General features: G+C 39.9%; 2 protein-coding genes across 4 annotated transcripts in view; one reads left to right on the forward strand and one right to left on the reverse strand.

Annotated features, from left to right (window-relative positions):
* Positions 1-27,162, forward strand: part of SPAG17 (sperm associated antigen 17) — a 236,085-nt gene that overhangs the window by 206,884 nt on the left and 2,039 nt on the right. Inside the window, exons 44-48 of the mRNA XM_032881319.1 lie at positions 2,060-2,196; positions 3,485-3,669; positions 5,596-5,656; positions 8,260-8,404; positions 10,988-11,132. Of these exons, the coding sequence (XP_032737210.1) occupies positions 2,060-2,196; positions 3,485-3,669; positions 5,596-5,656; positions 8,260-8,404; positions 10,988-11,127 (668 nt within the window). The 3' untranslated portion in view covers positions 11,128-11,132. The remainder of the gene's footprint in view (positions 1-2,059; positions 2,197-3,484; positions 3,670-5,595; positions 5,657-8,259; positions 8,405-10,987; positions 11,133-27,162) is intronic.
* WDR3 (WD repeat domain 3) overlaps positions 22,832-27,162 on the reverse strand; it is a 30,062-nt gene continuing 25,731 nt past the window's right edge. For all 3 annotated transcript variants that reach the window (XM_032881321.1, XM_032881322.1, XM_032881320.1), the window contains 3 exons: positions 25,754-25,882; positions 23,887-23,980; positions 22,832-23,571 (listed from right to left, as the gene is read on the reverse strand). In XM_032881321.1, the coding sequence (XP_032737212.1) occupies positions 23,416-23,571; positions 23,887-23,980; positions 25,754-25,882 (379 nt within the window). In that variant the 3' untranslated portion in view covers positions 22,832-23,415. The remainder of the gene's footprint in view (positions 23,572-23,886; positions 23,981-25,753; positions 25,883-27,162) is intronic.

The following is a 27,162-nucleotide window of genomic DNA, read 5'->3' on the forward strand; positions in this document are numbered from 1 at the left end:
GATATGATAAAGGGCACAGATGAACAGTCAGATGAAGAGGCACATAGGGCGAAGTTTAGAAGGGTCCAGCACAGGAGTGTCTCTCCCTGTGGAGTTGGGGTGCAAACCCTCCAGGCATGGATGTGTTCACCAACCCAGAAGCTCTCTGAACCCTGTGCTGTGGGGATTTTTATGGAGGAATTTTATGGATGAATGAACCACACAGGCATGACCAATCACTAACTCAATCTCCATTTCCTCTCCCCTTCTTAGAGGATGGAGGTGGGGGTGGAAGTCCCAAGCTTCTAATCACGGTTTGGTCTTTCTAGTGAATGGCCCCCATCTCGAAACCATCCAGGAGCCCACCAAGAGTAGCCTCATCACATCCAAAGACACTGTGATCGCCCAGGAAAGTCCAACACATTTACAAGCTCTGTGTCAGGAACCTGGGTCAAAGACTGAATATTAGGAAGAAAGATGTTCCTAGCACTCTTATCATCTAGGAAATTCCTAAGGTTTTAGGAGATCTGTGCAAGAAACCATGGGCGGAGACCAGTAAATAGGTTTTCTATTATTGCATACTAGTAGGAAGAGCATGTTCCTGATGGAGGCTGACTCACTTAGTGTGCATTCCAGTCCTGCCACTTCTTTTCGTTTCCTGGACAAGTTATTTAACTTCAGTTTCCTTGTTTGTAGAAAGAAAGAAAGAAAGAAAGAAAGAAGAAAAGAAAGAAAAGGAGTGAGAGAAAGAGATACTGCTATTGTACTAGTTAGGATGCTTCAATCTGTAACTGAATGAAATCAAACTTAAACTCACTCAACAGAGCTGGGGAACATTTCTTGGTGCTTAAAAGCAAACCACAGAGTTGCGGATATGATGCCAGACCAGGGATGACTGGATCCAGGAGCTCTGGCTTTTCAGGAATGCCTTTGTGTCTGCTTGCCCCTCTCTCTGGGCCTTCCCCTGGCCTCCATCTTGCCCCATCCCTACTTGTCCCTGTTCGCTTTTATCCTCTCCTGCAAAGAACAGACTATGTCCATGTGGCAAGAACCTTGACAAAAGAGAGCCAAGATTTTGATTCTTCCAGATCCATAACTCAGTAGGCAAGTTGGGATTATCCCTGCTGCTTTCTGTGGGAATATCCTGGTGAAGGGCCTGCATTGGCCTTGCATGTGTCATATGCTATCCTGATGGCTGGGGCCAGAGATGTGGTGGCACCAGAAGTATGTGTGGTAGGAGTTGGGGTGGAGGTGGGCAATGGGGAGAGTGCTGAACGTACAGTAATCATAACTGCCTTCACCCTTAGCTCATAGGATTTGATTAGGATTAAGTAAGATACTCTAGGTAAAAACATACCTGCTGTGCTTATCTATAGTTGGTGGACACTCAAATATCAGTTTCCTTGCCTTGCCTCTCTTGATGATTTGAAGGTGTGAAGAGATATTTGAATATGAGGATTTAAAATACTGTTTTTGTTTCAACCTCCTGCATATTTGGAAAAATGCATACAACTGAAGCTCTGTAAATTACCTACTTTTGCTCACTCCTTCGTCAAGTTCAATGATCTGAGGATTTAAGTCCCTGGCTTAATTTATCTGTAATTACCAAGCCAGTTTTTACAAACATAAATGCAGTCGTTGAACCAAAAAAATTCTTTTTTTTTTTTTGAACCAAAAAAATTCTTATGATTTCTCTCTCATTGGTTTTAAGAGATCTTTCAGAGTCAGCGTTTATTGTGTTGTACCTTGTTGATTTAATGGAAAGAACCCTGAGGAGATCTGGTCACCCAACTTCTCAGAATTTGTTTTTTCTCAATTTATTTAAAAATGGTGATGCTAATAAGCCTCTGTGGTGCCCATCTCAGAGGGGTGTTGTGAAAATCGATGTTAAGTAAAATCTCCTTGTAAAATGTAAAAGCATAACACAAGAATTGATAAAAAGCCTCTATTCCTTTAAATAAGTTCTTTATAAAGGAAAGGAGAGAAGTTTTCCAAGTTGGTTTATGTTGTCATAAACTGGTAAGATCTCAGATGTCTTTGAATAAAATGTCCATGTGGCACAATTTAAACTTCCTAACAGACCCAGAATCCTGTGTGCCTGTGAAAATTCCAACCCAGTCACTGCTGCAGGATGTCACAGGACAAGCAAGGAAAGAGAAAGTAAGGTTGCCGCACTACTTGCTGAGTTCCAAGCCCAAGTCTCAACCTCTCACAAAGGTAACACAGACATGGGAACCACGTTCCCAGAGCCAGTCGGCATCTGATGTAATCCTGACTCGTTGAAGTTGCTGATTTCTAGCCCCCGCATACTGCTGTTCACTGTACGTGCGAGATCACCTCCCCATGAAGGCATTCAGGTCACAGAGAGATGAGCTAAGGCTGCGCTTTTCCAGAGCCAGCTCACCCTGGCTTGGGAGAGGAAATTTATGAGCCAACTCTAAAATCATTGGTAGCTTGAAATCAGCCTGCAGGAGTTCTCGCACCATGGAAATCAGCAAATGCGACTGATCAACATTCTTTGCAGAGAGCTGGGTTAACACACACTCCTGGATAAGGGGATTGGCCACCCTTCTCATGACTCAGGATAAAATCCAAATGATAGCATCACAACAAACCCTGTTTGCTTCTCCAGCTCATTAATCTCTACCCTCATTAATTAATCTCTACCCTCATTACTCACTTCAGCCATTATGGGTTTCTCTGAGTTCTCCAAAACCACCAAGCTCCTTCCTTCCTCAGCCTCTAAGATAAAGATTCCCTCGCATTTCTGCTGGGAATCCTGCCTTCAGCCTACCAATCCAGTTTTGAGAATCAGCCTTCAATGCTTGCATGGCCACACCATGTTCATGGCCACCACAGAATTTATTGCAATGTCCGTAATCGACAACGTGATAGAAGTCCCTGGGGATCTTGTTAGCATGCAGATTCTGCGTGACTGGGGCCCAAGAGCCTGCCATTTCCAGCAAGCTCCCAGGTGAGCCCCATGCTGCCAATCTGGGGAATAACAAGGGCATAGGACAGTGATTCTCAAAGTGTGATTTCCAGACAAGCAGCATTGGAAGTGCCTGGAAATTTATTACAAATACAAATTCATGGACCCCATCCCAGACTTACTGACTGAAAAACTCCAGGGGGTGGAGTCAGCAATTTGGGTCTTAACCAGCCTCCTGGCTGATTCTGATGGAAGCTGAAGTTTGGTAATCACTGGCACCAAGAGCATAAAGTTTAGAATCAGGCAAACTCGAGTTTGAAACTTTACTCTGCCGCTTACCACTTGAGCAAATGATGTCTTTCTAGTCCTCTGAACTTGAGCTTCTTTATCCTTAAACCAAAGCCTTAAATACCGCTTTACGTGCTCTTGTAAGGGTTACATAAGATTGTTAAAGCTCATTTACTCCCACGGCCAAGCAGTTCTTTTCCTCTGGCATTTGAACCTTTATCTTATCTTGGGAACACAACATAGAAACCCTTTCTTTGATTTGATTACTGTTTCCTTAATGCAAAGGTGCAAGATTCGGTTGGAGGAAGAGTGAAAACATCCTCTGTTGCATGCGCTGCCATTAATAACATGACTTCATCCCCTTTTGGATTCCATCTTCTCCCACCATCAGTGAATTTTGGAGTGTTGGAAGAGGGACACACCTATGCCACCACCGTGAAGCTCAAGAACGTGGGAGTGGACTTCTGCAGGTGAGGCCAAGGCACTGAAGGTCTGCTCAGGTCCCCTTCTCCTATGCTTGTCTTCAGCTGCCTGCATCAGCGAAGGTTTATTTGAACTGAACTCTAATTACACCTTGACTACTGAATCTTCACGTCATTCATTCCATCATTTACTCATTCATTCATTCATTCATTCTTCATCAGCTCAGTATTTATCAAGCCTCAACTATGCCGTGGGCCCTTCTTGGCCCTCCCATTTATCATTATTCACACTTTGGCAGAAGCAACTCAGGACTGATCTGCAGTAGCAAAGAGTGAAGGGGAAGTTGTACCAGTGTTATGGGAACTAATGCGCAAACCCTGAAAGTCTGTTTCTCAGATCCACCACCAACTGTAATATCAACTGACATCTGTTTGCCCTCTCTGATCTAAAAGTGGTTTTCATTACCTTATTTCTGCATAACTGAGGCAAAAAGAGAAAAAAAAATCACCTGAGTCTTTAGGGCTCTTTTGCCTCTGAAGATCTGACTTGACCATAACCCACAACCTGCCCTTCTAGTTGAAAATATACTAGATCTGACATTCAGTGACAAGAGTCCTTCCTTTCCAGATCAATAGAATTGTGGAACTTGTAGAGACAGACCTTAGAGACTATTATGAAGGATCAGGGTAATATGTTTTAAGGTCTTGTAGGCTAGAGCAAGGCTGGACCTCAGATCTCCTGTGGACCTGTTTGCCTGGGACATGTTGCTTTATCAGCAAATCTGTGCTCACTGCTTCCTATGGGAATTCAGTCCTTCCCATTGGAGCACTATATTCTGTGTATATATAGGAAAACTCCCAATTACAAAAGCTCCCCTATTCTATTTTTGATTAAACTTGAGCATAAGGTGGGGGTTTTTCCCCCATAAAAAGTGGAATAAATGTTTATTTCAATTGCAGAGTTATGCTCTAAGTTATGCTGTAAGTGGCAAGTCCTTCCAATTTATGATCCTGGACTGAAGATTGGAAATCAGATGAAACACAACTGCAGAGGCATCTAGTTGAAAAGATCCACATCCCACTTTAGTTGAGGCAAATATCCAGCTTTAGGAAATATATTTGTTTCCTCAGAAACAACCAGGCCACCAGATCAGACATTATTGGTTTTTTAGGTTGCTGCCAACAGAGTGGGTGGGGAAAAATAGAGAATCAACTTGAAACTAATAAAACTCATCCGCGTAGATCCTGTCTACTCAGTGTAGAATTTTAGCTTTCCGATTTCCCTCCTTGGCTTGTTAAATTCAGCCGTTGTAGCACAGGCAGCAAAGTCGATAGTAGGAGCAGCAGGATTGAGGTCAATGTGGAGGTAGGCTTTCCCTGGCATTTTAATTTACTCCAGGTCTTTAACCTTCAGGCAGAACCCGCAAACCACAGGAAGGGAAAGAGATCAATAAGCACCACGTGTGAGCATGGGGCTTTTCAAGTTCTCCAACATTCTCTGAGCCTTTTCTGTTTCTCCTCTGCCCAAACATGCAAGCCCCATACCACGACAGAGCAAGACTGGCTCCCATGCTCCAGCGCTTTCCAAAAGAGCCTTTATTCTTCAGCTTAATGATCTGGCAGTCAGCCTCGGTGTTCACGCCGGTGGCCACGCTGCAGTGCACACGGCAGCCAAACATTCACGACAGTCTGCCCCAAGCGGCTCGGCAGCATCCAATAACCAAGGGTGGGAACTGGGCTTGGAGTCTGTTTGACGCTGATGAAAACTGTTGTTGGAAAGGCAGTTGTGAAATGGGCCCCAGATTCTTCTCCCAAGTGACGATTAGGTTGTTCTCCTAATGGTATGGACCTCCCCGGTTCCCAGCCCCACTCCTTTGTAGCAAATATTAACACCTTCCTGATTTTATAACATCCCGGTTTGTTCATTGCTTTTTTCTTATGGCCTAAATTTATTTCCATCTTTTTGCCTGGTAGGTTTAGGGTGAAGCAGCCCCCACCCAGCACAGGACTCAAAGTGACTTACAAACCCGGGCCTGTAAGTCCTATGAGCTGTCTGTTGTGTGTGTCCGTGTGTGCATATGTGAAGGTGTGCATGTTTCCGGGGAAGTGGGTTTTTTTAAATCATTCTATGCATTCAGTTTAAATCATATATGTCTAATTTTTCTAGTATCATAAGCAAAAGATTCCTGGTATGGGCATACCGCATGGCTTAACGTTGCATAATGCACATAATAGCTGTGGGACAGATCCTGTGTGTAAACAGTTAAACTTCCAGCTATGGAAACTTTTCTGAAGTTCACTTATTTGTCCCAGTACTACAGTTATGCACAATTGTATGAAAAATACCTTTTTATAAATTAAATGTGATTTGACATGCATTTGGAAAGCTGATTACCTAAAGGTGTCCTGTAATAAATTCTTCTGCAAAATGAAAAATCTCTTGGAAAAACAAATATTCTATTTTTTGTATTTTCTATAAATTTGGTTTGTTCTTTTGCTGCTAGCCAGAGAATATTATTTAATTATATTCTAAGAAATAGTAATATATTAGTCATCAGCTTCCTCATTTCTCCAGAGTTCTGAAAATATCAATTTTAAAATGTCAACCTATTCTAATTTTATTTGCTACATTCCCCAAAACGGGGTGCTTCCAAAAAAAAAATCTGTATATTGCTAATTGCTTTAAATTATGATTTCAGAAGTATAGTATCAAGTAAACAAAAGTTTATTAATATATAGACAAAATATAATATATAAAATAATATATAAAACATAATAAAATCACATTTATAAATCTTAACATTTATTTCTTGGCACATTCCTTCCATTCCATTCAACAAATTTTGAACGCCAGTGATAGGGACCGGGGACAGGGGATGTTAAAAATGACATATATATCTAAGTTGCTCCCAGAGCTGGGCACATAGTGGGGATTCACAATGTATGACTAAGTGACAGAATGAAGTAAGGACATCTGGTAGACACATACTTGTTCATCACAGACAGGGACACGCATAGTCTCATGGGAATACAGAGCAAGGGCATCCACTTCCATAATGAGCATATAGTGTTCACTGAGTCCCAAGACCTTAAAACAGCCACAATTGTATGTTGACCCAGAAGGGTCCATTTGATAGGGTGCAGAATCAGCTTGCCTCTTGTTATGACTGTGCCACCAGCAGCTCAGTGATACTTTTGGTTAATTAACCCTCTGTACCTTGCCTTCTTCATGTGAAAAAGAAGTTGCTTGGACCTGATCATTTCTTAGTCCATTTCCAGCCCTAATATCTTATGGTCTACAGCATGGTAGTCTGCAGGCTGCAGTTCCAAACAGAAATCTCCTTCAGGGTTCGTTCCACCAATTCATGAGTACCTCTCTGTCACATTTCATCACTGAACTATGTCAAGATTCCAGAAACTCTGGAACATAAAGTAAAAGCAAAAATCAAAGCAAGCTCTTCTTCCGCTGTTCTGAGAAGTTAGAAAACTTTTTTCATTTAAAATAGGGGTGATGCCAAAAGCCAAAATGACTGTTGGATCAACCTTTGTAGGTACTAAAAACTCAGCATGTATTCTTTGAAGCTCACTCTCTACTGTTAGGGTTTATTATTATTATTATTTTCTTTTTGACAGTTTTGGCTCTACAAAAATATAATCTATAGACCTCCATATGTAAATCTAACCACTGTTCAGCCTGCTTAGTTGCCAATGCTGAATGAATACGCCCAGGGTCCGGGTAGACCTAAGCGGGGGCAGGGTGCCAGCTGCCTCGTGCAGAGGGGCGTCATCCCAGCCCTGCCCTCATTGTTGGGCTGAAGGGTGAAGGGCCTGGTCCTCAGACATGGAGAGTTGGATACCCTCCAGTAAGCAGACCTTCATAAGTACATTGTTGAAGAAGTTGAAACATTTTTCAGTTCTATTATTTATAAACTATGAAGAAAAAAGTACTTGTATCTAATTGCTTTCCATGTGGTGGTTTCTGATGTATTTTTTCCAGACAGTTGTTCTCAAGCCTGCTTTTTAGCCTACCTCCTGGAGAGGCAGCTTAGGAACACAAACAGCTCTTTCTTTCCTGGCCAGTGTTCTCTTCAAGGAATAAGGCAAGAAGCCCATTCCTTGCTGTGTTTCTTCTTCATTATATATCAGGTTTCTTCTTTGTTGGTCCAGACCTCTTCCACGTAGCTTTCAGACCTAAGCAGTTTGGCATTTAAACTCATTCTGTCTCCCTCTGCTGGCTTTGTCACATCACAGGTCCTCCATTAGGCACACTATAAACCAGGGAAGTTGTGGGGTTTAAATTTACCTTTATCTGCAGGGATGCCCATAGGAACTCACTGCTAACATTCAAGAAATAGCACAAGTATGGGCATTGTAAAAGTTTTCCTGCAGTTCACCACAGTACACCGACATTCTCTTCCTAAATAGCATCTGGTTTTCTCCTTTAATTTATCCTGGGTCCCACTGGCTCAATGTAACTCTACCTAATGAACCCACAAAATAACTTTCTAAATGCCATCATCCAAAAGCACCAAACATATAGATGAGGAAGAAAAGAGAGTGTAACTAGCCCAAATTCAGGTTAAAACCAAGATGTGAACTCAGTTATGTCTGATTCTAAAGCTACCTTGTGTCCTATAGGTGGCAGCTGGTTTGCAGACTGAACTCAAGGTGGAGTTATTTGCCATGGCCGTTGGAGAGGATGGGACCAAGGGATTAACACACATCTCGCACAATATTGAGATAATGACTGAGCATGATATTCTGTTCTTACCTGTGGAAGCAAATATCCTTTAAAGCTCAATTTAAGTAGTTATAAATAGAGCAAAAATTACATATGAACAATGGGAAAATAGTAGTCAAAATGCTATTCCCTAACCCCCTCATACCCATACTCCATAGTTTCATTAATTAAGACCACAGAGTTAAATTTCTTAGGATGAAGACTGTGTCTTCACTCATCTTGTAAGTAAGCATCCAGCAAAATGCCAGTTACATAGTACATGCGCAGTAGTAACTGTGAGTTGAACAAATGCCACTGTCAGTGGCTGTCTGTGGTATCAGACAAGCAGAGTGGTTTTGAAAAGCAAGTCTTTGTCATCAAAACAAACTTGTAATCTTGTTAGCGAGTAGGAGATACTTTATTATAAAGGCTAAATGGATATTCACAGAATTACATATACACACCTTCATATTGGTGTCTCCTTCATGTGGATACCACACAGAGATCAAGTAAACTATTATATGCAAGGTACTTATGGAATATTTCTTCATATACAAAAATGGCAATTGGATTCCTTCCTAAAAGACTTACATAATCTAGAATCAGAAATAAAGTGTTCCCATTTGATTCCTATATTATTTTGTACTCCAGTGACATGAAGCATACAGTATGTTGTTGTAGTTATGCATCTATTTGGTATTTGAGCTGGGTCTTATAAAAATACAAAAACTTTTTATGAAAGGAGACTTAAAATGAACAAATCCACAGCAGTAAGAGAGCACCAGGTGTCAGGAAAGGTAGGGAGCTCAATTTGTTGAGAACTTAGGGAGTATTAGGACACATAGTGGGATGTTGGTTGGAATCAAGTTGTGGAAGAGTCTGACTCCCTGCTTAAACTTAATCATATAAGCAAGAGTGAATCACTGAAGAGTTCCGATCCAGTGGTTGTATAATCAGCATATTTTTATAAAAATGAATCCAGTGTTACTATGCTGGCTATGTTGAAGAAGAGCAACTGGTTGCAAATTTCTATTTGCAAAGGGCCATTGGAAGGCCACTTCAGTAAGCCAAGTATAAGGACAGAACGATCATGTGCCAAAAGTGGAAGAGAGACATGGGTGGAAAGACATTTGACAGGGGAGTGGGGGGGGGATGCTGTAAAATCTGAGGTGGAACCCATTGATAGAAGGAAGTAAGAGGACATGAGTTCCACTCTAAGATTTTGGGCTCAAGTAAAGAATCATGGATATGCAGGTATGGATCTCGATTAAGGAGTTAGAGCGGGAAATGTAATCATTTTAAGCATCACACACAGAGGTGACAACTAAAGATATGGGAAAGGAGCAGAGATTTCGTGTCTGTTTAGTGTGTAGGAGGAAGAGGAAGCAGTGGAGACAGAGTAAGTAAATTAGAAAGCCAAGAAATATCTCAGAAGCCATAGAATTTCAAGAAAATATGGACATAGTTGACAGATGCTATAGAGATGTCAAGGAAAGTTCAGATTTAAGTAGATCTCTAGATTTGGCTGAAAGAAATGAATCAGGAGAGAAATATTAAAAAATATGAATGAGACGTAATTGAAACAGCAATATCCAAAGAAGAGCAAAAGAATAATCAGGAACAGAGCTGAAGGGTTGGTCTTGGTGAGGGAGTCGGCAAAGATGGCTAAGATTCCAGACATTCTGAGGTGAAGGGGAAATTTAGGGGAACTTGTGTCAAATGACCTTGATTTCAGTAGAAATGGAGCTGAATTCATTTGTCCACTTGTTTCAAAGGTAAGTATCTCTAATTTGCTAGGAACTGTTCTAGGTAGTGAACAAGAGACAAAAATCCCTGCCCTCGTGTAGCTTACATTTCGGGGGTGGGGGGGAGAGTCTGTATACAAAATAAGTAAAATATGGGCCATAATGGTGCTAAGTACAATAGAGAAAAATGAAAAGTAGGAAAGGGGGTACAGGGAGTGTTAAGGAGGATTCCGATTTAATAAAAGTGAGAAGACCTCACTGGGGATGTGGGTTGGTTCCCCCGCCCACCATATTGGTGGCAGGGTTCTTCTGTAGTGATAGAAGGAAACTAACCAAAGAATAAGAAGTTTTTTTTCCTCCAGGAATTAAATCAAGTCTTCATATCCTCATCACAGATTATTGGATGCTTATTTAGACTACTTGATCCCTGCTGCCAGTCACAGCAATTAAAGTCATTTTGCATTTATGCTAATAAGGAGTCTATTTCCCTGCTCATAGATTAAAGGCACCTACCAGTTAGGCACAGATAGAGGAGGAAGAGAGTTTTATTAGATCTTTTATCTACTTCTAAAGTCAATAGTGAGAATTCATAGCCCATTTCCCCAAATCTGTTCCTCTCCCTGGATGTTGATGTGATTTGGGACCTGGTTATTGTGACTGATGGCTCCTACAGGAGGACTAGCCACAGTCAGCAGAGAAGCATACACTGGGTCAACAGGAGAAATCTAGGAAATCAATATCCATCCTACATCCCCTAAGCCTAGAATTCACATTGCATAGAAAAGTATCCAAAATTGAGCTAATGATCCTAGAGAGGAGGTTCTGATTCTAAAATGTTATCTGAGTTTGTATATACAAATCATTTGGTCATGAAAGTCATATTCCTTAATGAGTATTTTACCAGTTTTAACAGGTAGCAATTATGATAACAGACCAAAAGATTTTCCTCAGGGAAAAGAAAATCCCATGGTCCACAGGACTTCTACGATTTCTTCCTCTACACTTGGAGTCTTCATGTCCCGTAAAATTTCTCAACGTTAAATCCAGTAAGTAACAAACGAGAATTTGATCTTCAACCATTCAAATGTGAGGCCTTAGACCTCATGTTTGGTCTTCTCTTATGGCCAGAAACCAATAAGCCACTTAATCTGGTGGGGTGGAAATACTGGTTTTAAATAATTATAATAGCTACTCCCATGTATACATGATCATATCTAATCTTCATACTAGCAATAAGATAGCTATTATCTTTCCCACTTTATAAATAAGGAGTGAAGCTCAGATAATCTTAGGTAGATGATATAAAAATCTAACATACTTCAGTGTGATTCTAAAGTTTGTTCGTTTAAGCACTGTTTTCAGTGTTAAGCTGACCTTCCAAAAAGCACAATCAGCAACACAGGGATGTCCTTCTGGACTGGAAAATTTATAATTAAGCTCATGGTTGTCAAACATTTTGGACACGAGATTCTTTATATATTCTTAAAAATTATCAAGTATCCTGAAAAGCTTCCATTCGCATGGGTCTTATCTATCACATTTACCAAATTGGAATTAAAACAGAAAAAAATTTCTATGTAAAAACCATAAGGCCAATATATTAACAGATTTTTTAAATGAAAAATAACTATTTTCCATAACAAAAATTTATTTTACATTTTTACAAATTTCTTCAATGCCTGGCTTAATAGAGCATGGCTGGGTCCTCCCGCCTGCTCTATATTTGGTCTGTCATGGTATCTGACATCACACAGCCTCTGGAAAACTCTACTGGATGCTCATGAGAGAAAAAGCCAGATAGCCTCTTGTATTAGTTTCCTAGAGCTGCTGTAACAAATTTGTACTAGTTTCTAGGGGCGGCCATGACAAAGCAGCATAGACCAGGTGGTTTAAAACAAGATATTCTCTTGTAGTTCAGGAGGGCAGAAGGCCAAAATCAAGGTGTTGGGGGTGGGAGGTGGAGGTGGGGGTTCCTTCTGGAGACTGAGAGAGAATTCGTTCCATTCCTCTCTCCTAATGTCTGGTGGTTGCCAGGAATTCTTTGGTGTTCCTTGGTTTATTACTATATCACTTTAATCTCTTCCTCTGTCTCAAATTCTTCACTGTGTATATGTTTCTGTCTGTCTCCTTATAAGAATACCATTCATTAGATTTAGGGGCTACCCTAATCCTGAGTGTCATCTTAAGGTCATCTTTATAGTTTCTGGCAGACATGAATTTTGTGGAGACACACCCAGTGTAATTGGCTTCTGATCCCCCAATATTCATATCCATCTCATGTGCAAGATATGTTCATCCCATCCCAACATTCCCCAAATTCTTCACCCGTTCCAGCATTAACTCCACACCTAAGTTCTCATCAAAATAAGCATAGACTCAGTTTCACATCTCATCCCTCTAAATCAAGTATGGGTAAGATGCTGGTTTGACCAGCCTCAGTCTCCCTTCCACTGGTGGATGTGTGGAGCTAGAAAATAATCTGTCAGCTTGCAACACATGCTGGTGGATAGATAGGATAGATATTCCCAAAAGGAAGAAAGTGGAAGGAATAGAGTCACTAGGCTAAAGCAAGTGTGCGACAGAGCAAGGCAAATTTCATCAAGTTTCAAGGCCTTAGAATAATCATTTGTGGCTTGATCTGCCTTCTGGGCCCACAGAGGCTTCACCAGCCCCAACCTCCAGGCCTTCAGAAGTCCTGTTGGCCCCCACTCTCTCCATCCAGGGCCTGGGACAAAGTCTTATCCTTTGGGCAGCTCATTTCCTGCTTACAGAATCCCAGAAGTCTGGTAGCCTTCCTTCATCTTGTCCTATCTCTCTCCCTGTCAAGGCCAAACCAGCAGCATTTCTGCTCATGTAACATTCTCAAAAACCTGTCAGTCTTCATGGAAGTCAAGGAGATCCACATCATTAGACATGAGGCTTCTCCACAGATCCTTCCTGGATGACTGCACTTCTATTCCTGGCTTCTGCTGAGATGCCTGATTGTGTCCGTGGTCATAAACCTAATCTCTCCAGCACACACATCCTTGGTGACCACTCCAGGGTATGCCTTTGCAATGTTTTGCAGTATGGATAGAATGTTAATTTTCAAACTCATCATGTTTTAGTTCCTTTTTGCTAACCAGTTCCTTCCTCAAATTCTTTCTTTCCCCTTGCATTTTACTATAAGCAGCAAGAAACCAGGCCACATCTTCCATTTTTGCTTGGAAACCTCAGCTAAATATTCAGTGTCATTGTTTACAAGTTCTACTTTAAACCCAAAAGCAGAAGACAATTCAGCCAAGGTTTCTGCCACCTTTTAACTTTTCCTCCAGTGTCCAACATGTTCATTTCTGAGGTTGCACCAGAAGCACCTTTAATATTTATACTTCTATCAGTATTTTTGTTCATTGTGATGTAGAAATTCTCCGAGATGACAGAAACTTTCTCTGCTGCCTCCATGGCTTCCTTCTGAACCATCACCAAAATTGTTTTTAAGTCCTTATGTCTACCAATGATCATTTAAAGATACTTAGACTTTTTATCACACTTCTCAAAATTCTCCCTTTACTCACTGCCCAATTCCAAAGCCACTTCCACATTTTTAGGCCTTTGTTCCAGCAGCATCCCACCTCCTGGTATCACTGTTAGTTTCCTGAGGCTTCCATAACAAATTACCACAACCTGGGTGATTTAAGACAAGTTAGTATTTTCTTGCAGTTCAGGAAACCAGAGCGTTCAGGGCTGGTTCCATCTAGAGGCTGAAGAATTTGTTCCTGCTGTTCTCCTACCTTCTGGAAGTAGTCAGTCCTTGGTGTGCCTTGACTAAAAGCTACATCACGCCAATTCCAGTCTCTGCCTCTGTGGTCACATGGCCTCCTTCCCTGTGTCTCCTCACACTGCATTTTTACATGGCAGCAGTCACTGGATTTAGGGCCCACTCCAATCAGGTATGACCTCATCTTAACTAATTACCTTTATAAAGACCCTATTTCCAAATAAGGTTACATTCACAGGTTCTAGGTAGATGTAAATTTTTGGAGACCACTCTTCAAACTACTACAGATTTTAATATTGTTTTCAGAATATTTCTGACCTTGCTTGCAAACTCCTTGAAAAAGGGTCTTACAGACCCCCAGAGGTCTTAAAATATACTTTGGGAACCAGTGAAATCATGGTTTATGTCAGTTCTACTCTATGACTTTTGGAAGTTACTCTAAACTGAGAAGTGGTGAAATCTACATCACTAGCTAGACAACTCTAAACTACAGAACAGCGTTCAAATAGATACATAATTCCTGTTGGCACCAATATCCCAAGTAATTTCGTGAATCTACCTAAGAGAAGAAATGTCTTAAATGATGTTGCCTTTATGGCTCTGTTTACAGTATCAGAGTTAATATGATTGAAAGATGCCCACTATACTTATTCTTTTATTATAAAGACAAATATCTAGTGTAAAGATTCTAATATCACCAAGAGCTAACAGATAATATTTTAGTCTTTTGCTTTCCCATCCCTTCTAATGTGTGTGTGTACTGGAATCATTCTGTAGTTTTAGATCTTGTGTAGTTCACGCAGTAACAAGAGTGCCGTTCTTGTGTTTGAGCCAGTAAGCACTTCACAATAACTTTATGAAGGTAGACACTTATGTGCCTAATTTATAGATGAGGAATCCAAAACATCACGTTAAGTAATTCGCTCTATAGAAGCTCTATTAGTTATCTGTTGCTACATAACAAATTACCCCAAAACTTACTGGCTTAAAGCAACAGACACTTAAGATCTCATAGCTTCTGTGGTTCTAGAATCCAGACAGAGCTCAGTTGGATCCTCTGGCTTAACTAGGAATGAACGTGATTTCAGCCCACTGAGGTAGTCGTCAGCAGGATGCGGTTCCTTGCCACGTGAGGCTCTCCTAAAGGAATCTCACGGCAGGGCAGCTGGGTTTATCAGAACAAGAAGAGCCTGAGAGTGTGAGCAAGGCAGAATTCACAGTGTTTTATAACCCAGTCCTGGAACAGACATGTTATTAAGTTTGCTGTATTCTGTTCTTCAGAAGCCAGTCACTAGGTCCTGCCCACACTCTCAGGAAGGAATTACACAAAGGCAACTCCCATGTGACCTAACAAGGGTTGGGGCCAGTGACTGTTGGACCACGTGTGCTCAGTGTGTGCTCAGTCCTAAAATCACATGAGAGCTGCTTGCAGCCCACAACATTTCAGAAATAATGACAGGACTTAGAATATAAGGTGATGTTATTCCTAAGAACCTCAGTCTCATCTCAAACGTGGGATCTTTCATTGTGAGGAAAGGGGGCAGATTGTGGATAGTGTATGTAGGCCAGGTGGCTTCTTCCTGAGTCTGTGGCTGGCCTGGAAAGGTTACACTGAGCAGGCTCATCAATTGTACTGATAAGGAGGTGGAACCCTACATACAGTTTTGAGCCCAACGACAGACACCACTGCCTCCTTGGTCACTATCCTACGTCCTCTCCCAGATTTAGAGATTTCTGTGGGAATTCTATGACTTAGGACACTTGAACTGAGAAACCATTTAATAACCAAGTACACCAAGCACCTAACTTCCAGCCAGGGAATCTCAAAATGGTTAAGCGTTATCTTCTTTACATAGAGAAATATATAAAGATATAAAAGCTTAGATGTTCTATGCCCAATAAACAATTCATGAGGCTTTTCTTTATGGCATCAGCAGCTTCTACAGCTACACTGCATAGCTTGCAAGGTGTGTTACTCGTTACATGGTTCTGGTACTAAGGACTGAATCTAGCCAATGACCAGCTAAGCCAGTAAATGCTGACTTAATGACTGGAAACTGGCTTGGCTTAAAATTTTTTAAAAGTTTTTTTTAAAGATTTTATGTATTATTTTTAGAGTACGAGTGGGGAGAGGCCAAGGCAGAGGGAGAAATTAGCTGAAGCCAACTCTGTGGATTGCAGAGCCCAACAAGGGGCTTGATCCCACAACTGCAAGATCATGACCTGTGCCAAAACCGAAAGTCAGATGCTGAGCCACACAGGGGCCTCTAAAATCTACTTTATAACTGACTAGTTAACCTCAAACCTTTAGGGTTAAGGAGATTCAAGTATTTTGACCAAAAGTTAGAGCTCAGTTACTTCCTGTACACATCATTTCATCTGTCCTAAGCTCTCCTTCTCTTTGGTTTGTGTAATACCTACCAGACAGACACACCTTTAAATCCCCTGCTACTGTTCATCTTACCTGATGGCAAAGCTATGGGAAAGCAACACTTTTAAATACAAGTAGAGTACCCTCCTGACCTTGTTTTGGTTTGGAAAACATCAAAAACATTAATGGGAAATGCTGGTTTCCTATTTTCTGATGAACACTTCCAAGCGCAAACGTGATATGGATCCAGCCTTTGCTCATTAAAGAATTAGGATATCTTTCAATAAGTAACTAACTCCTCTCCCTAGTGACAGGAAACAAATGCTTAAAGAAAAGGCTGCTTCTTCAGATGAGAAGCACCTAAAATCCATTATCTCTTCTCTTACCTTTTTGTAGTTAAGCCTCAGGAACTCTATGTTACAATAATCTTTACTTATATTCTGTGCAACGAATAATACCACCATGTTCCTTACCTTACTTCAGTGACTGTGTTGTTATGGTCAGGAACTGTACCAGACTTGTGGCTAGGGACCATCAGATAACCACACCACAAGAACTGCAGCTCTGAAACTGGCAAGAAAATGGTGGCATCACAATATAGCATCTTAAATGAAATGGACAAATTCACAGGACACCTGACTGAAGAAGATACAGAGATAAAAGATGGCAGTGGAGTAGGAGCACCCTATGCTTATTTTGTCCAATGATAAAATCACCATAAATACCCCAGAAATCAATCTTACGACTGACAGACAAGCTCCACACCTAAAGGGAGAGAAGGGGCCACATCAAAGAAGCAGCAAGTGTGGAAATGTGTTTTAGGGGAGAAATGGATCACGGCTGCTATGGAGGGGAGGGAACTGTGGTCATGGAGGGCAGGAGAGAGCCACAGCCAGGGGAACAAATCCAGGAGAATATTTCCTAGAAGCCATTGGCTTGGAAAATGAGAAGACTTAATTTCATTGAGTTCTTACAAAGAGTGGGACTTAAAGCCTGGAGTTTAAAGGTCAGCAGGCTTGGCTGGGATAGAGCCCAGAGGGTACTGTGGTGCTCCAGAAGAGAAGGCAGGCAAACCACCTGAGGGCAAACAGCATGGAAACAGCCATCTGAAAAAATGCCTGGGATATGTGTGTGTGTGTGTGTGTGTGTAGGGGGCGGATTATCAATATTCAGATACCTCTCTGAGAACAAAGGAGCTGGCTGGTGCCATTTCCCTTGCGCCCCCTCCCCTCCACCGCCCCAAAACACACCCACCAGAAGGAAGCAGCTCAGCACTGGCACTGGCTAACTTGATTACAACAAACCCCACACCCCTGTGCTCTTAGGACTGCCTTCTTAGTCAAGCTTGCCTCAGTTGCAATGTGGTGGGCCGCTACCCCCGAATATCAGCACAAACCCCTACCCACATACCACATCTCTCCACCAGAGTTCTGTAGGGCCTCAGTTATGGTGGAGTGGTGTCAAAATTCATTTCATAGGAGACCAGAGTATACCTAGTTAAAACTCACCACATTCAGGCCAGGGACCAAACACTGTCCACAGCAGACAAGGAGAGCCTCTACAGAGGACTGGCCTAAAAGACAGAACGGCCAAAACACAACAGCAGGGTGTAGGCAGCACACACTGGAGACACTCCCTGAAGCACCAGCTCTGGGCACTACATGACCTCTTTTTCAAAAAGACCATTACTTTCAGGAGCAGAAATCCTAATGGACTTTTCTAACACACAGAAAAAAGTAGAGACCAGACACAATGCCAAGACAGAGTAATTTATTCCAAATGCAAGAACAAGATAAGGCCACAGACAGAGATAAAAGCATAACAGATATAAGTAACATAACTGATGGAGAATTTAAAGCAACAATCATAAGGATACTCACTGAGCTTGAGAAAAGAACAGAAGAGATCAGTGAGATCCTTACTACAGAGATAAAGGAGTTAAAAAAGAATCAGAAATGAAGAATGCAATAAATGAGACTAGAAACAGGCTTGATACAATGAAGAGCAGGCTGGAAGAAACAGGAATGAATTAACAAGACAAAGGAAAATAATGAAGCTGAAAAAAAGGGAAAAAGAATTATGGAACATGAAAATAGACTTAAGGAACTTAGTGACTCCATCAAATGTAACATTCCTATCATAGGGGTCTCAGAAGAGAAAGAGAGAGAAAAGGGGCAGAAAATTTATTTTAAGAAATAATAGCAGAGGGGCGCCTGGGTGCCTCAGTGGGTTAAGCCTCTGCTTTCTGCGCAGGTCATGAACTCAGGGTCCTGGGATCAAGCCCTGCATGGGGGCGGGGGTTCTCTGCTCAGCAGGGAGCCTGCTTTCCCTTCTCTCCCTTCTCTCTGTGCCTGCTGCTCTGCCTACTTGTGATCTCTCGCTGTCCAAAAAATAATAATAGCAGAAAACTTCCGAATCTGGGGAAGGAAACAGATATCCAGATCCAGGAGGCACAGGGAACTCCTATCAAATCAACAAAAACAGGTCAACAAGAAGACATGTTATAATTAAATTTGCAAAATATATTGATAAAAAAATCTTAAAACCAACAAGACAAAAGAAATCCCTAATTTACAAGGGAAAACCCATAAGGCTAGCAAGAGAAATTTGGCAAGCCAGAAGGGAGTGGCCTGATATATTCAAAGTGCTGAATGGGAAAAATCTGCAGCCAGAAATACTCCATCCAGCAAAACTATTGTTCAGAATAGAAGGAGAGAAAGAGCTTCCCCGACAAAAATGAAAGGAATCCATGACCACTAAACCAGCACTGCAAGAAATATTAAAGGGGACTCTGAGTGCAAAAGAGAGACCAAAAGTGGCAAAGATGAGAAAGGGTCCGAGAAAATCTCCAGAAACGAGAAAATAAGTAATAAAGTGGCAATAAATACATGTCTATCAATAATTACTTTGAATGTAAATGGACTAAACAACCAAAAGACACACGGCATCAAAATGGATAAAAAGACTCCTCTACATGCTGCCTACAAGAGGGTCATTTTAAAGACACCTACAGATTGAATGTGAGGGGTAGAGAACTATTTATCATGCAAATGGATGTCAAAAGAAAGCCAGAGTAGCAATGCATCTACTGGAAAAACTAGACTTTAAAACAAAGACTATAAAAATGGATAGAGGCTATAAAAACAAAGGAGACACTCCATAAGAAGATGTAACAATTGTAAATATTTATGTCCCCAAATTGGGAGAATCCCCACATATAAGACAATAACATACATAAAGGAACTATATGGATTATAATGATAATAGTAGGGAACTTTAATACTCCATTCACGACAGTGGACAGATCACCTAAACAGAAAACCAACAAAGAAACAATGGCTTTGAATCATGCAGATGGACTTAACATATTCAGAACATTCCATTCTAAAGCAGAATACAAATTCTTTTCAAGTACATATGAAACATTCTCCAGAAAAGATCACATATTAGGTCACAAAACAGGCTTCAACAAAAAGACTGAGATCATACCTATCTTTTCTGACTACCGTACTATGAAACTAGAAGTCAACTGTAAGAAAAAAATCTGGAAAGACTACAAATACATGGAGGTTAAACAACATGCTACTAAATCATGAATGGGTTAACCAGGAAATAAAAAATACATGGAAACAAATGAAAACAAAAATGTAATAGTCCAAAATCTTTTGGATGCAGCAAAAGTGGTCCTAAGAGGGAGGCACATAGCAATACAGCCCTTCCTCAAGAAGCAAGAAAAATTTCAAATAAACAACCTAACCTTACACCTGAAGGAGCTGGAAAAAGAAGAACAGATGAAGCCTAAATCCAGCATAAGGGAAGGAATAAAAATTACAGCAGAAATACGTGATATAGAAACTAAAAAACAACAGAACAGATCGATGACACTAGGAGCTGGTTCTTTGAGAAAAATCAGTAAAACTGATAAATCTCTAACCAGATCAAGAAAAAAAGAGAAAGGACTCAAAATCACAAATGAGAGACGATAAGTGACAATTACAAGATAATATTATGAAAAATTATATGCCAACAAACTGGACAACTTGGAAGAAATGGATAAATTTCTGGAAACATATGAACTACCAAAATTGAAACAAGAATAGAAAACATGAGCAGGTTGATAACCAACCAACAAAAGTCCAGGCCCAGAGGGCTTCACAGGGGAATTCTACCAAACATTTAAAGATTAATACCTATTCTTCTCAAGCTGTTCCAAAAAATGGAAGAGGAAAGAAAACTTCCAAATTCATCCTATAACACCAGCATTAGCCTGATACCAAAACCAAATTAAGACTCCACTAAAAAAGAGAACTAAAGGCCAACATCCCTGATGAACATGGATGCAAAATTTCTCAATAAAATAATAGCAAACTGAATCCAACAGTACATTAAAAGAAACATTCACCACGATCAAATGGGATTTACTCCTGGGCTACAAGGGTGGTTCAACATATTCACAAATCAATCAACGTGATACACCACATTAATAAAAGAAAGGATAAGAACCATATGAGCCTTTCGATAGATGCAGAAAAAGCATTTGATGAAGTACAACATCAATTCATAATAAAAACCCTCAACAAAGTAAGTTTAGAGGGAACATATTTCAACATAATAAAGACCATATATGAAAAACCCACAGTTAATATCAACCTCAATGGGAAAAACTGAGACCTTTTCCTCTACGGTCAGGAAAATGACAGGGATGTCTACTCTCACCACTTTTATTCAACACAGCCACAACAATCAGACAACAAAAAGAAAGAGAAGTCATCCAAATTGCAACAAAGAAGTAAAACCTTCACTATTTGCAGATGACATGACACTCTAGGAGAAAACGTGAAAAACTCCACTAAAAAAACTGCTAGAACTGATAAACAAGGTCAGTAAAGTTGCAGGATACAAAATGAATGTACAGAAATCTGTTGCATTTTTATACACTAATAATGAAGCAGGAGAAAGAGAAATCAAGGAACCAATCCCATTTACAATTGCACCAAAAACAAGATACCTAGGTATGGTACTGGCACAAAAATAGACACATAGAACAATAGAAGAGAAAAGAAAACCCAGAAATAGACCCACAACTATATGGTCAATTAATCTTTGACAAAGCAGGAAAGAATATCTGATGTCAAAAAGACAGTCTCTTTAACAAGTGGTGTTGGGAAAACCAAACAGAAACATGCAAAAGAAAGAAACTAGACCACTTCCTTACATCAAACATAAAAATCAATTCAAAATGGATTAAAGACCTAAATGTGAGACAGGAAACCATCAAAATCCTGGAAGACAGAGGCAGTAACCTCTTTGACACTGGCCATAGCAACTTCTAGATATTGCTCCTGAGGTAAGGGAAATAAAAGCAAAAATAAACTATTGGGACTTCATCAAAATAAAAAGCTTCTGCACTGTAAAGAAAACAGTTGACAAAACTAAAGGGCAATAGAATGGGAGAAGATATTTGCAAGTGACATATCTGGTAAAGGGTTAATATCCAATACATAAAGAACTTATCAAATTCAACACCCCAAAACAACTAATCCAATTTAAAAATGTACAGAAGACATGAATAGTTTTCCAAAGAAGACATAGATGGCCAACAGATAGATGAAAAGATGCTCGACATCACTTACCATCAGAGAAATGCAAATCAAAACCACAAGGAGGTATTACCTCACACCTGTCAGAATGGCTAAAATCAACAACACAAGAAACAAGTGTTGGTGAGGATGTGGAGAAAGGACAACTCTCTTGCCCTGCTGGTGGGAATGCCAACTGGTGCAGCCACTCTGGAAAACAGCATGGAGCTTCCTCAAAAAATTAAAAACAGAACTACCCTATGATCCAGCAATTGCATTACTGGGTATATATCCAAAGGATACAAAAATACTAATTCAAAAGGATACATGCACCTTTAGATGTTTATAGCAGCATTATCTACAACAACCAAATATGGAAACAGAACACATGTCCATCCACTGATGAATGAATAAGGAAGATGTAGTATATACACACACAATGGAATATTACTCAGCCATCAAAAAGAATGAAATCTTGCCATTTGCCATGATGTGGATGGAGCCAGCCAGTATAATTCTAAGTGAAATTAAGTCAGAGAAAGACAGATACCATATGATTTCACTCATATGTGAAATTTAAGAAAAAAAGCAAAGGGGAAAAAAAAAAGAGAGACAAACCAAGAAAAACAGATTGTTAACTACAGAGAATAAACTGATGGTTACTGGAGAGGAGGTGGGTGGGGGGATGGGCTAAACAGGTAATGAGGATTAAGGAGGGCACTTGTGATGAGCACCAGTTGTACGGAAGTGTTGAATCAAATGTGCTGGGCGTGTGACTCTAATATTACAGTGTATATTAACTAACTGGAATTTAGATAAATCTTTTAAAAAAACATCAAAAAAAGGACACAGACGTCTGCACAGAACTGCAACAAGGTTGGGGCAGTAACTTAAAAACTTCCGACGAATAGAAGCCAGGCCCAAGCCTTTGTCCATTTCTTCTAGAATATTCCCACCTCCCCAAATTCTTACCATGCATGTACATATGTATGTATGTATTTATATGGCATCAATCACCCAGAAGTCCGGCAAGGCATCTCAGCTTGACTACAGTTTAATTAGAAACAACTATTTGGAGAATTATAAAAAATTAACAATTAGATATTTTTATATACAGATGTAACCCCTTGTAAGAGGTAAAGTTGAAAGAGGGTGTTTTAGTGAATTTTTATGGTCTTTTTCAGCTCTGTAAGTCCAAGACTGCATTTAATGGAAGAGGGCAATGAATTGTGCACCTGACACTCTCTGTAGAAGCAAAACGTACTACAAAGAGTAACACATCATTGAATCTTCTGTTATCACAGAAATAAGCAAAACTTTTGAAATGTTCATTTCAGCTCTAGTAAAAAACTAGTTAAAAAAAAAAAAAAGTTCATTGTTCCCTGCTGGAATACAATGGAACAACTCCTGAAGGGCTCAACCTTTGGGGGCATGGGAAGATTTTACATTATCATGCCCGCAGTCCCGCACTGGGCTTTTCTTCAGGCAAAGCTGGAAACCACATCCTGACACCTTTTGTAACCAAACAAACTTTTGTTACTTGGTTATTTTCAAGTTGACACCAATTCTACTGTTTAGAAGTCCTTTTAAATAAAAAAAAAAAGGGGCACCACATTTGAGTTCTAAGTGTATGTTAAAATTAGCTTCTCCCTCTTTTTTCTCTTCCTCTTCTTTTCTTCCAACTGGCTGGTCGCATCAGCAAAAAACATAACTTCACTTTTTGCCTCGCATTCCCTCTTGAGATATTCAAGACCTGCCATGTTGAATCCAATAACATCCTGGGGATGGGGGGAGCAGATAAGAAAGATTAAATGACCCTTCTCTCACTTCATTCAATACAGCAGTATATGTGAGTCAGGAGAACCAATGCTTCAGGTGTTCTTACTCATCCCTCATCTAAGGTCTTTCTGGTCTGGTTTTGTTTTCTTTTTTCTATTGCTACCAGCTCCAACAAAAATCTTCCCTCAAATACTGACAGATGTCTGGTCAGTACCACCAGAGACAAGGCACAGCTCACTGTGCTACTTCTAAGTCACACACATACACACCAGGATTTCTCCCTAGTTACTGTACTTCTCTACAAGGATACCTACCCGGACTTGGCTGACTTTTGAAATAGTTGTTTCCTTTAACTTTTCAATCACTGGCACAAGCATTTGGTTACTAGTAATCTGCCCGAAGTGAATCCTAATATGAAAACAAAACAGTCACGTTACAAAGAGAGGTAGTGGTTCTGGCTCTGCTTACCCCCTTCTAGAAAAGCAAACTGACAATATCAAAGTAAAAAAAACAAAACAAAACAACAACAAAAAAAAAACCCCAAAGGATTCATTTTACCCTATCATCATGGCAATACAGAAATGCTGGCAAAAAACAGCTAAAAAGGTATTTCTCCCCTGTTACTCAGTTTTATCTGATGTCAATTTTAACACTACTATCGTAAGTTATGACACATTCAACTTATTTGCAAAGCTGGCTCTTTGTGCAGCCATCTACCATGTGGCCACAGACTCTGACAATAGTATTTTATGGAACACTCAGAGAGAAATGAGCACTCTAAGATATGCTAACTCAACTAAGGTTTATTAATATTTCTAGTGAAGCCTCAGCAAAAAGGAGTTCCTGATCAGTGTCAGACTCTGACCTAGAATCCAAGATGACATCCATGAACTCATGCCCCCTGGTGTACATCCTCAAGCTCAGGGCCCGCTGCAGGACCTGTATGGCACTCTCCATCCACGACCCCCCGACATGCCCGAGCCCTCATAGTGTCTCAGTTAGAATCAGTAACCCTGATTTCAAAAGTACAGAGGCCACAGCGACAAGAAATTATCAGTAACATTGTTGAGTACCACCACAAGGCTCAGGACTTGCCCAGAATTAAAATATGGCAATGGAATACTATAAACACATCACTGTCTTTCTTTTGCTACTATCTTAATGGAATAAAAGGAACAAAGAACTAAGAAGCATGAAAATAGATCAATTCAAATACCATTTCATTAAATATACCTGTTTGGATTTTTTTTTAACTATTTGGTATTGGTTGATTAGTTTGTATTTTGTCTTCATAAGAGCGTTTTAAAGAGTGTTCAGTCTCTCTGTTCTCTGCTATAACAGTTGGAGACTGGGGTGCAGAGAGAAGGATACAAGAAGGGTATATTTTAAACTCCTATAAAATACATTCTGGAGTGCCTGGGTGGCTCAGTGGGTTAAAGCCTCTGCCTTCGGCTCAGGTCATGATCCAAGAGTCCTGGGATCGAGCCCCACATTGGGCTCTCTGCTCAGGAGCCTGCTTCCTCTCTCTCTCTCTCTCTGCCTGCCTCTCTGCCTACTTGTGATCTCTGTCAAATAAATAAATAAAATTTAAAAAAAAATACATTCTTCTCAATTACACACTAAGAAGAATTGTTCATATTTAAGAATAATCCAAAAAACGTATTTTGTTTCTTCCTTCTCTCCCTGTATCCCCTTACTTTTCCATTTGTTTCTATACAGACGTGAAACATAAAGTCATCATTCCTTACAATGCTGCTATGAGGACAAAACTCAATTGTTTTGCTTAGAGTTAAAAACAAACAAATAAACAGACAAGCAAATAATAAAAAAAAAAAAAACAACACAAATGAGACAAACTGGCCATTCAGTAACAGGTTCTCAGCAAACAGATAAGGACAAGAGCTACTGCAACCTGGAGATCCATGCTTACGCAAGCATCCCTGAGCCATGCTCCATCTTGTGACTTAAAGAGGTGGGCCATCGCTCTCCTTGTTTAAGGACATGACTGATTCTACGGGATAACAATTTATGTCACACAACAGTGAAGTCCTGTAACCATCTCTCAGTCTGAAACATCGGACTTCGGAATCCCAGAGTGTCGACACCATCAGTTCAAGTAGCACTGGAGCAGTGTACTTGTGTAGGCTGAGCACACACAGTATTCTTAGGAAAGGCTGTTACCTGAGCAGAAAGAAGAGGCACCTGCACAGGCGTTCAATATCAGAGCCCAGCTGGATGAATTCAGTGAAGAGCTTCAGGATGTCTGGGACATAAGAAAAAGGCAGCACAAGCAGAGACTCTTCCAGCTCACTGAAGAAGGGGATAAACATTAAAAATGCCACATCACTCAACACATTCAGTGTTTAAATCTTTTACTATTTTTCCCTCCCACTTTTATATTTGAACAGAACTTACCCATTTAGGGTTGAATTAATTATTCATCTATATTCTGGATGGTTCCCTCTTTTTAATATTTTATTTTTATACTTAATATTTTAATCTATTTGATGCATTCTGGTCCATGGCATGCTAGGACACTTTTTTTTTTTTTGAGAAATAACTAATTTCTCCCAAGTCTATTGTTGAATATTACACCTTTATATGATACTTCTTTCTGCCATACATTGAGACATATGACATTCTGTTTCAGGGCTTTCAAGTCTGTTTAATGATTGAGTCTGACAATAATCCTGTAATATTTTAGTTTTGCTAATTTCACAGCTTTTTAATCTAGCTTTTTAATCTTCTGGCTTGTTTTGTTTTACTTTTCTTGAACTAGTTCTAGGATCATTTCATCAACTCCAATTCCAAATCTCAAGAGGATTTCAACTGCACTCACAAACCTATAACTAGTTTAAAAAAACAAACAAAACAAAAAAACCTCCTAAATCTTTAGAACACAGAATCTTCCCTTCTAGGAATGCACAACACTTCCATTAATTTAAATTTTGTTTTACATTTCTCCAGGGAAGTTTCAGATCCTCAGACAGGTCTGTTTATTTCTTGTTGTAAGGGACACATTTAGATATTAAGAGTTTTGATGAAAATAACTTTCAGAACATCAAACTCATAAATAAAATCCAAAGGTAAATCACAAACAAGAAACATTATCTTAAAAATATATGAGAAAAGACACAAAGAATTCTTAAAATCCAGTAAGAAACTACTGAAGAGTATAAGAAAGGGCAAATAACTAAAAATTCACAGAAAAAAACCCACAAATGGCCAACAAATATAAATCTGTTATTAGCTGAAAGAAATTAAAATAATACAATACCACCTTTTGCCTCCAAAACTGGCAAAGAATTTTTTAAAGCCTGGTCAAAATCACTATAAGCTTTCTGGAAAGTAATTCAGCAACACAGACCTTTCAAAAGCTCATGCCGACTGATCAGTTATTGTTAGGCTACAACAAAGATTCCTATGGTGTTCACCGAAGCAATACGGATCAAAAGCAAAAAAATTAAAGCAAATCCAATAATAATTATCCATACGATGGAATGTTTTGACATAATTCAACGAATATTTTTGAAGAATATTAATAACTTGAGCAAATGCTTAGGAAGTATTTCATGAAAAAGAAAAGGACA

The sequence above is a fragment of the Lontra canadensis genome, unplaced genomic scaffold (genome assembly GCF_010015895.1).
Source record: "Lontra canadensis isolate GAN:19392208 unplaced genomic scaffold, GSC_riverotter_1.0 scaffold75, whole genome shotgun sequence".
In the NCBI taxonomy this organism is placed as follows: domain Eukaryota; kingdom Metazoa; phylum Chordata; class Mammalia; order Carnivora; family Mustelidae; genus Lontra; species Lontra canadensis.